The 10,954-nt window shown below is 44.1% G+C and overlaps 1 protein-coding gene across 1 annotated transcript; it reads left to right on the top strand.

Moving 5' to 3' along the window:
• The first annotated feature begins 7,387 nt into the window (after window positions 1-7,387).
• Window positions 7,388-8,995, top strand: LOC121791946 (chaperone protein dnaJ 8, chloroplastic-like). Its single transcript, XM_042189747.1, has 3 exons — window positions 7,388-7,779; window positions 8,212-8,280; window positions 8,594-8,995. The coding sequence occupies exons 1-3, from the start codon at window positions 7,570-7,572 to the stop codon at window positions 8,756-8,758; spliced, it is 444 nt and encodes a 147-aa protein (XP_042045681.1). The 5' UTR covers window positions 7,388-7,569; the 3' UTR covers window positions 8,759-8,995.
• The last annotated feature ends 1,959 nt before the right edge of the window (window positions 8,996-10,954 follow it).

Below are 10,954 nucleotides of genomic sequence, written 5' to 3'. Positions count from 1 at the left end.
CCGAGCAGCTTTTGCCGATCTGAGAGTAGAGCTTGATGCCGACCTGAGAGCAGAGTTTGATTGGTTGGCTTTTACCGAGCTGTAGGCTGGGGCCGAACTCTTTGGTTGTGCCGAACTGAACTCTGATACTCTTTAGTCATGCCGAACTGATACTCTTTCTTGGGCTTTAGGCTGATGGGTTTTACTGCTGTTGGGCTTGTTTAGTACGTACTCCATCACTACCCCCTCCGGAAAGCGAAGTGAATTACTTCGGCATTCTGGAAAAAGGTACGGGGTAAGTTGATGTTTGTCCTCGGTCTTATGAAGTGAACTCTTCTTTGACCGGACTCGTCTTTGGTCTGATGAAATAAACATCTTTGACCGGACTCGTCTTTGGGCTGATGAAATAAACATCTTTGACCGGACTCGTCTTTGGTCCTAATTTGGCGAGTTTTATCGCTCGGATCGGACATTCCGTTGTCCTAATTTGGGGATCGGACTTTCCCTTGTCCTAATTCGGCGAGTTTTATCGCGTGGATCGGACTTTCCCTTGTCCTAATTCAGGCAAGTTTTATCGCGAGAATCGGACTTTCGTTGCAGTTCGTTTCAGACGAAGTGCTTGATTTTTAAGCCGAATTGTGGTCTTGTATCCTCTTTAGAAGCTTGGACTTCACAATCGTTGGCTTATTGCAGCTCGTTTCAGACGAAGTGCTTGTTTAAGCTGAATTGTGGTCTTGTATCCTCTTCAGAAGCTTTGACTCACAATCGTTGGCTTGTATATGTTCTAAGAAGGGGATCAGCCTTCGAAGAACAAGATACCTCAGTAACATTTGTAAGAGACGACACGCACATAGACAGACAAAACGCATATAGACAAATAAAAAGCACATAGAGACAAAGACCAAGCAAACCAAATAAAGCACATTGACCGAACAGGACTCAAGACTGACTGACCGGACTGTCTCTTACAAATGGAACTTTTTGAGGTTGGAAATGTGCCATGTTCGGGGTACCTGTTCTCCTGACATGTGAGCCAATTTGTAAGACCCTTTGCCGAGGACTTCTGACACCCGATACGGACCTTCCCATGTGGGTTCGAGCTTGCCCAGCTTTTCTGCTCGGCTTACTTCGTTGTTTCTCAAAACGAGATCTCCCACTTGAAATTGCAGCTTCTTCACCCTTTGGTTGTAATACCGGGCTACTTGCTCCTTGTACTTGGCTGCTTTTATGCATGCCAATTCTCTTCTTTCTTCGGCAAGATCTAGCTCGGCTCTCAGTCCGTCGTCATTCATTTCTGAGGAGAAATTTAGAGTTCGGGGACTGGGTACGCCGATCTCCACCGGAATCACGGCTTCAGTGCCGTACACCAGACTGTACGGAGTTTCACCGTTGGAGGTTGTGGGTGTAGTTCGGTAGGACCATAGGACTTGAGGGAGATTTTCTACCCATTGTCCTTTGGCTTGTTCTAACCGAGCTTTTAACCCTTTCACCAGGATACGATTTGTTACCTCCGTTTGTCCGTTTGCTTGTGGATGAGAGACCGAAGTGAACCGCTGTTGAATATTCAGCTCTTGGCACCAATTCTTGAACGTCTTGTCGGTGAACTGAGTCCCGTTATCCGAGATGAGGATGTGGGGTATGCCAAATCGGCACACTATGTTCTTCCAGACGAAATCCAATGCCTTCGAGCTCGTTATCGTAGCTAATGGTTCAACTTCCACCCACTTCGTAAAGTAGTCCACGGCAACGATTAGGAATTTCATTTGCCGAGGAGCTTGAGGAAGTGGTCCCACTATGTCTATGCCCCATTGCATGAAAGGCCAAGGGCTTTGCATAGTGGATAGATCGGTCTGCGGCATCCTTGGGACATTTGCATGGATTTGGCACTTCGGGCATGTCTTGACGAGCTGCACTGCTTCTTGTACCAAGGTTGGCCAATAATATCCCCATCTTAGAACTTTTTTAGCTAAAGCTCTAGCTCCGATGTGGCTGCCGCACGATCCTTCATGAACTTCTCTGAGGATGTAGTCCGTCTCTTCTGGTCCTACGCACCGCAATAACGGCTGGAGGTAAGACTTTCTAAAGAGGACTCCTTCATGAAGTTCGTACCGAAGTGCTCGGCACGTGATCTTCCGAGCTTCTCTCTTATCCTCGGGCAATTGTCCTTGATCCAGATACTGCAAGATCGGCGTCATCCAGTTCGGCGAGCTGGATACTGAATGTATCTCGGCTTCATCAATGCTTCGATGCATTAATTCTTCCGCCTTTGAGCTCGGATCTGAGGCCAACTTACTTAAGGTATCTGCTCGGCTATTTTCCGCTCTGGGAATGCGGATTATCCGAAAATAGGAGAAACTTCGGCTGATGCTTTGCGCTTTGTCCAAATACTTCTTCATTCTCTCGTCACGAGCTTCACTTGTACCCAACATGTGATTTACTATGACTTGTGAATCACAATGGACTTTGAGAGATTTGACGAGCAGACTTTGCGCTAACTGGAGTCCGGCCAGGAGGGCTTCGTACTCGGCTTCATTATTAGTGGTGGGGAATAGGAACCGAAGTGATAGGTTACCTCGTGTCCGTCGGGAGCGACGAGTAAAATACCAGCTCCGCTTCCCATCTTGTTTGAAGCTCCATCTACGAATCCGCTCCAGCAGTCTGGCGGCTCTACTTCGGATTCCAAGGGCTGTGCTAGTTCGGCATTGGCAGAATTTTTCTGTTCGGCAATGACAGGGATTGCTTGATCGAACTTGGCCTCTGCAAGAAAATCTGCCAAGGCTTGTCCTTTGATGGCTTTCCGAGGTAGGTACTCGATTGAGTGTTCTCCCAGCTCTATGGCCCATTTGGCGATTCTGCCTGATGCTTCTGGCTTGGTCAAAACTTGCCGAAGAGGCAGATCGGTTAAGACGCATACCTTGTGAGCATAGAAGTATGGCCGCAGTCTCCTTGCTGCATTTACTAACGCCAGAGCAATTTTTTCCAGAGGTTGATACCTTGTTTCTGGACCTCTTAATGCTCGGCTTGTAAATAGATGGGAAACTGCTTTAGGCCTTCTTCTCGTACAAGCACCGCGCTGATGGTTTGATCTGATGCCGCTAAGTATAAGAATATTACTTCGGCTTCGGTTGGAGCAGAGAGAATAGGAAGCTCGGCTAGATAACTTTTGAGCTCGTCAAAGGCCTTTTTCTGCTCGGCTCCCCACTCGAACTTTGGTGCCTTTTTCAACACCTTGAAGAACGGCAGTTGCTTTTCGGCTGCTTGGGAAAGGAATCGATTCAGTGCGGCTAGACATCCGGTTAGCCTTTGCACGTCATGTATGGACTTCGGCATAGCCATGTTCTGAACGACTTGAACTTTTGAGGGGTTTGCCTTGAGTCCGTCCTTTGAAACCCAACAACCCAGAAACTTTCCCGAATCTACCAAAAAGGTACACTTTTGGGGATTAAGTTTGAGGTTGGCTTTCTTGAGCACGTTGAGAGTGGACTTGAGGTTGTGCTCGTACTCCGAAGTGCTTTTGCTTTTGACGACTATATCGTCAACATACACTTCGACCTCCTTTCCAATCAGGTGCCGAAAAAGCTTGTCTACCATCCTTTGATAAGTGGCTCCGGCATTCTTTAAACCGAATGGCATCTTTTTATAAGCGAAAATGCCGAAATCGGTAATGAAAGCTGTTTTCGGAGCGTCACTTTCATCCATCAACACTTGGTGATATCCTTTGTATAAATCAAGAAAACAGAAAATTTCGAAGCCGATCAAAGCTTCTACTTTTTTATCTATATTCGGAAGGGGATAGCAATCTTTAGGACAGTGCTTGTTTAGATCGGTAAAATCTATGCACATCCGCCATCCTCCTTCTTTTTTCTTGATCATCACAGGATTGGCTACCCAAGAAGGATATTTTACCTCGAATAGTACATCCGCTTTTAGTAATTGGCGGACTTCGTCATGGATGACTTGGCTTCTTTCTGCCGCAAAGAGTCTTTGCTTCTGTTTTACTGGCCGGATTGAAGGATCAATATTTAACCGATGAGTGATTACCTCGGGGGGCACTCCGGTCATGTCCAACGGAGACCATGCAAAGACATCTTTGTACTCCTTGAGGAGCTGAATGGTCTTTTCCCGGAGTAGAGGCGTTCCTGCGAAGCCGATCTTGACCGCTCTGGATGGGTCATCTTCGTATAACTGAACGGTCATTGAGTTCGGCTCTGAAGTGACTTCGGTCATCTCGCTTGTCTCTGACTCCGGTTGCTGTGATTGCTATGCTTGATGGTGCCGAACTGATTGCTCGGCACTTTTAAGCGCAATCTGCAGACATTCTTTTGCTCTCTTTTGATCACCTCGGATGACCGCTATCCCACCTTTAGTGGGGATCTTGATGGTGAGGTGATAAGTAGAGCAAACGGCCCGAACTGTGTTGAGCCAGTCTCTCCCCAGGATGATGTTGTACGGGGACCGAGCTTTCACCACAAAGAACTCGATCATCGTATTGGAGCTTGTAGGCGCTTTTCCCACCGTGATTGGAAGGCTGATAATACCTTCAGGGCGGGTGTCCTCCTGGGCGAAACTTTTCAGAGGAAGCGGAGCCGGACTGAGCCGAGCTGGATCCACTTCCATTTTATCGAAACATTCTTTAAAAAGAATGCTGACTGATGCTCCTGTATCCACAAATACTCTGTGGATCAGTTTGTTTGCCACTCCGGCTTGAATGACAATAGCGTCTTGGTGAGGAGAGATGGCTGGGACGGGATCGGCATCTGAAAATGTAATCACTTCGTCTTTCTTCAGCCTTTTATGTGTTGGCTCCTCTTGATTGGAACCTCTGCGTTCTGCTTTTAGGGACGACTTAGTCTTCCCGGCAGGGAGAGCATCAATAGTCTGGATTACTCCATCATATTGCGGCTCGTCGTCGTCTTCGGGATCCTCATGCCTTTTCGGATCCTGAGGATTGCAGTTCGCACCTCTCTGCCTTTTGTTCTTTTTCGGCTGCTTGCTTTGGTATTTTTTTAACGTTCCTGTTTTCACAAGAACATCAATACCTGCAGCCAAATCTCGGCACTCCTCGGTATCGTGTCCGTGGGCTTGATGGAAGGAGCAATATTGATCCTGAGGTCGCCGCGCGGCCGATTTCGTCATCCGCCTTGGTTTTTCGAACATATCGGAATGTAGTTCGAAAATTTCCGCTCTTGACTTGTTTAAGGGTACGAATTGAGCGGGCGGCTTCTCAGGATTGAGACGTGGTCCCAATCTGCCTTGTACCGGTGCCCTTTGAATTCTTTCAAAAGGAGTTCGGCGAGGAAGCCTCTGATCGCTATGATCGGGCTTCTTTTCGTCTCCTCGGGATGAGCTGTCTAAAGACCGTTTTCGACGGTCTGCCTCATCCGCACGGGAAAACTGGTCCGCAATGTCCCACATTTCTTGAGCTGTTTGCGGACCGCACTCCACGAGCTTTCTGTAGAGAGCTCCGGGCAGGATTCCATTTTGGAATGCCGAGATGACAAGCAGATCGTTGAGATCGTCTACTTGCAGGCATTCCTTGTGGAATCTTGTCATAAAGTCGCTGATTCTTTCGTCGCGACCTTGACGAATGGAAAGCAGCTGAGCCGAAGTGATTCGGACTTCCGCTTTCTGAAAGAACCTCCTGTGGAAAGCATCCATTAGATCTCGGTAGGATCTAATGCTGCCTTGAGGAAGGCTGTCGAACCACCTTCTGGCGTTCCCGATGAGCAGCTCGGGGAACAGCTTGCACATGTGGACCTCGTTGAGACCCTGGTTCGCCATGTTATATTGATAGCGTCCCAAGAAATCATGAGGATCCACGAGTCCGTCATAGGTTATCGACGGAGTTCGGTAGTTCCGCGGCAAAGGAGTTCGGGTGATATCGTCCGAGAACGGAGTCTTTAATGCTCCGTACATGGCGAACCCGACATCTCTTCGGTACGGAGGAGATGGAGTTCTCCTGTGGTTCCGGTACCGAGGAGGAACAGGAACATGTCGGGGTTGAGGATTCTTTCTCCTGGAAGACACGTCACTACTGCGGTAGTGACTTTCATGCCTAGATGAGGAGGGAGAATCCGTCGTTGTCTTCTCCGGCTGTTGGCTCTTCTGCAGGAAGGTTAAGAACTCCTCCTGCTTCTCGGCCAAGAACAGCTTGACAGCTTCATTTAAATCGGGCTGCTGGGAAGACTCGGTGCGATGACTCCTGGAGTGGCTTGTTCCTTCTTCGTGAGAACCGGAGGTAGATGTCTCCCGAGGCCGTTTTTCAGACCTGCGAGCTGGACTAGCTTCCTCACGGTTATCACGAATGGTATTATGGGTGTTATGTGATCTGGTATGCATTTTTTTGGGGTGGAAAAAGGGTCAAAAATTCGCTTTATCACAAATTTGGTTCTCTGTTTCCCACAGACGGCGCCAGTGATGGATCGGCGAATTTCTGATGGTGATGAATGCAGGAAAATACAGATCACGACACAGAGAATTTACGTGGTTCGATTTACTGAAGTAAATCTACGTCCACGGGAAGAAAAGAGGGCAGAGTTGTATTGCTTGATCTGTTTTCTACAGCTTACAAATACAAACTTGCTATTTTATATTTTTTATCTCTAGAGAGCGAGAGAGTCTCTTTTGAACTTACCCTATCTATCTGATCTAGGTTCTATTTATACATTGAACCTAGATCGTGGCATGCAGCCATTTACTAGGTAGTGGATGTCGTGGAGATCGTGGCGATCTTGCATGGGTCCACTATCCTGCATGAGTTAATGACTGCTTGACACCACTAAATAGATCGTGGGTGGTGGAGGTGGAAATCCTGCATGAGTCCACTATCTCCTAGTTCGGTCGAATACTGAGACCGAACTGCTGAATTATGGCCGAGCAGCTTTTGCCGATCTGAGAGTAGAGCTTGATGCCGACCTGAGAGCAGAGTTTGATTGGTTGGCTTTTACCGAGCTGTAGGCTGGGGCCGAACTCTTTGGTTGTGCCGAACTGAACTCTGATACTCTTTAGTCATGCCGAACTGATACTCTTTCTTGGGCTTTAGGCTGATGGGCTTTACTGCTGTTGGGCTTGTTTAGTACGTACTCCATCAGGGGAGTATATACTTCTCTCCTTACCCGGTATATGCTATTCCCCTTACCCGTATACTATTCCGACATTTTTGAACAATAACAATACCAAATAAAAATTTCAGATTTTTGTCGAAGAATAGTTCCGAAATTGACGAGAAGAAGCAGTCGCCAAAATCCAAAATCAAAAACGGACTCCGTGTTTAAATCTGACTCGGAATGGATAAGATCGTCAATGCTGTCCACGCCGCAAAAACGTCACTCCTTTTGGATAAGGACTGCTGTAGCTCACACGTCACCTTCCTCCCTCACTCATCTCTATATATACCCAAATCATTGAAGCTCAGCAAACCATTCCATTTTCTATCCTCTGCCAAGTTGCAATCCAATAATTCATTTCCGAACACCATTTTTTAATCTAGCCATCGTTTTCTATCTCCATTTTCTCTAATTTCGACCCCTATTGAAATTTACAGAACTCGGCATAAAATTGCTTGGAATTTCTTCAATTCAATTTGAAAGAATGGCTGCTGCTGTGGGTTGCGGGTCTTCCTGGGCTCAATTCAAGGATATCTCGTCGCGAAGAAGTTTGAGGAATAAAAATGGCGGTAGTAAGGGATTTAGGGTTTCGTGTGTGTCTTCTACCGTGGCTGATCCGTACCAGACGCTGCGAATTCGCCCTGGTTCGTCGGAATCTGAGATTAAGAAGGCCTTTAGGCAGCTTGCTCTTAAGGTAATTTCTCAGATTTTTGTTCAATTGCATAGAAAAGTCTTATTCTAGAAAATTTAATTTTGTGGGATTCTGAAACTGGAGTCTGTTTAGGCATTGCTGTAGTTAGAATATTGCTGATATTTAGTTGAATTACAATTGGGGATTCCTTATTTAAATCTTGCTAGGATCTAGGATGAATGGATAAGCAGAGTTTTTTTCCCCTGTTTTGGAAGAAGCTCATTATAGTAGCCTTGAGATTACTGATTTTTCCACTAAAAACATGATTAGTTTTCAATTCCACCCAAAATAACGAATTTCTTCAGTCCTTTTGCCTTCCTACTAGCTTTGTTGACTTTTCCCCAAATTGATTTGCATCTATGCTTGTTAAAATTTCCAATTGATTGTGCTTGTTTATGTTATGTTTACTGACGTTTTGGTTTTGGTGTATTGCAGTATCATCCAGATGTCTGCAGAGGAAGCAATTGTGGCGTCCAATTTCACCAAATCAACGAAGCATACAATGTAAGCAACCACACACACAAACACACTCTGTGCATCATTTTAGCTGTATTGACAGTTACATTTGGCAGTGTTGATTTATTTTGTGAGAGTTGTATACATGAATTGGTGCCAACATTTGTAAAGTTTGTGTCTTTTTCATACATTATTGCTTGTCTGGGACCAAGTTAGCTGATGAGTCACTCTCAATCAATGTTTATGTTTTCTTGAAATGGTGTTCTTTCCTGACACGTTTCTTCTTCTGATGTGCAAATTCATTTTTGTTTCTTGAATGATTTGGGTGTGTGACTGGCATGATTTATGATGATTTTTGCAGATTGTAATGAGTAATGTGAGGGGAGAATCAAGTGGGGTGGAGTATTATTATGAAGAGGAGGAGCAGGTTAGTGAAGAACAAGATTTGGAGCTTTGGGAGGAGTGGATGGGGTGGGAAGGAGCTGGGATTCGTGATTACACCTCACATATTAATCCATATATTTGATTCATCTATGTTTTCATCCATAAAGCCCACACTTTCACAACCATTTCCAAGTTGTGAATGGAAGATGAGGTTTTTTTGTTTGTACAGAGTAATTTCCTTTCTATGTTTTAACCCTTGTACATAGTTCTTTTTATGGGGATGGGGGAATGACACCCCTCTATTATAATAAGTAAATCTTCTTGCCCTTTGAGAAAGAGGAAAATAAATCAAGTGTTGATATGTTTTGGGATCTGAAAATTTCATAGCATTTGTTCTTTCATCATCTTGGATTTTGTCTGTGTTATTGGTGAGGTCTGCATTTTAATTATGTCTTATCGATTTTCAAGTAAAAAAGAAACAATTAGCCAAATACTTCTACTCAATTGAAAAACTCGAACTTAAGGCCTTTGTGAAAGTATACTCACTTGATTCAAAACTTTGTCACTAATGAAGTGATTCAAAACTAGGAAAAGCTACAATATCTTGCTTCTTCGAACAACATGAAACTACAACTGTGCCAGAATCAAAACAAGTAACTCGAGGTTGGCCGATGATTTTAGAGTCTCCAACCCAATCAACATATGCAAACACAGTCAATAAGAAGTCATTACAACTCCGGTGAATTTTTATATAAAAATATTATAAAGATGCATTTCTTTTGAATTAAAATAAAATGATATGGTTTTTAATTTTAATCTCTTGCTCTAACCCTCTTCTAATTTAAAAGAAATAAATATCAAAATACTTCCCAAATCCGTAAAATAATGTCTTATTTTGCCGTTTTTAAGTATCCGCGATTTAAAGTCTTATTTACTTTTTCTCATTGCAAGTAAATAGACCCTACCATTCACCTATATCGGTATACTCATATTTAATTATAAAATTATTATTATATAAAAATAGAGTCCATTCCACTAATGGGTTGTGTGTGGGGCCACCCATAACACGGGAAGTAGTGCTTCCATTTGATTTTTTCATTTTAGGCTATTTTAATTGCTTGAAAATCAAAATTAGAAACAGAAAACATGAAAAAGCAACAGACTCATCTAGAGTTGCTAGTAATCAGTAACTGATTATTTGATCGTTTCTTCTTCTCCACTATAATCCATCCTTCCCGCCGCCCCCAATCCTCGATTCAGGTAATTCCCGAACCTCACTCATTACTTTGATTGCAATCCATCTACAAACCGCGCTTTCTCTTGATTTTGTGATTCTGGATTCGGATTTTCTCGACGGATTCATGCACTCAGTAGACAAACCCTAATTTTTCTTCGATTATTTTGCTGCTCTAATCATTTTGCGTCAATATTGCGGATGCTTGTGAATTACCTTCCGTTTGAGGCGATTATATTGTTTACTGTTGTTCGTGAATCGAGTTTCTGCTAATTTTGTTTCACTTCCTGGTTTGGCCTGTTGACGTGATGATGCGAGGAAGATGGAGAATTTTATAGTTTTCTATTAATATGTGACTGTGATTCAATTTTGTTGGCACTGCTCTTAGCTTGGTAAACTGATGTAGATTGTATTTAATTATCCATATGCAATAAATAGGTTTATAAGGTTATTAATTGCGGGGTAAATGCCAATATTTTATTGTTTGAGGTGGCTATAAAAAAAAAATTTTGTGATGGAAAACATAAATGTGTTTATTTCTGTCTTTGGAGAAGGAATGGATTAGGATTTAAAAGGTTAATTGTGGGGGGTTTATGTTTTCCTCTGCAGTTGTGGAATCTGTTCAGTGATGGCAGACCTCAAACAAAGTCTGCTTCCACCAAAACCTGCGTCGGCTATAAATTTGAGAGACAATTCATACCGGCCATCTGCCTCTGGCCGTGTCCCATTTCAGGAGTTGATGTATCAGGCTTGAAAAAGCGTGGGCGCCTTCGATCATGGATACGTGTTGATGTAACAGGGAATTCCCAGTGATTGAGGTTGACAAGTTCAGTATGATGCGTCGATGTGATCTTCCTGCACGTGATCTAAGATTACTAGACCCGTTATTCGTCTACCCATCTACCATCCTTGGCAGAGAGAAGGCGATTGTAGTAAATCTTGAACAGATCCGATGCATCATTACTGCAGATGAGGTTTTGCTCTTAAATTCCCTTGATAGCTATGTTCTTGCAGTATGTGGTGGAATTGCAGAGACGGTACAAGCTGCCGAAGTAGGTGAAGTTTGGCAGTCTGAGGGTCCAGATTCAGGCAGAAGGAGAGGAG

The sequence above is a fragment of the Salvia splendens genome, unplaced genomic scaffold (assembly GCF_004379255.2).
Source record: "Salvia splendens isolate huo1 unplaced genomic scaffold, SspV2 ctg974, whole genome shotgun sequence".
NCBI classification, from domain to species: Eukaryota; Viridiplantae; Streptophyta; class Magnoliopsida; order Lamiales; family Lamiaceae; genus Salvia; species Salvia splendens.
This window is presented reverse-complemented; position numbering and strand designations above follow the sequence as displayed.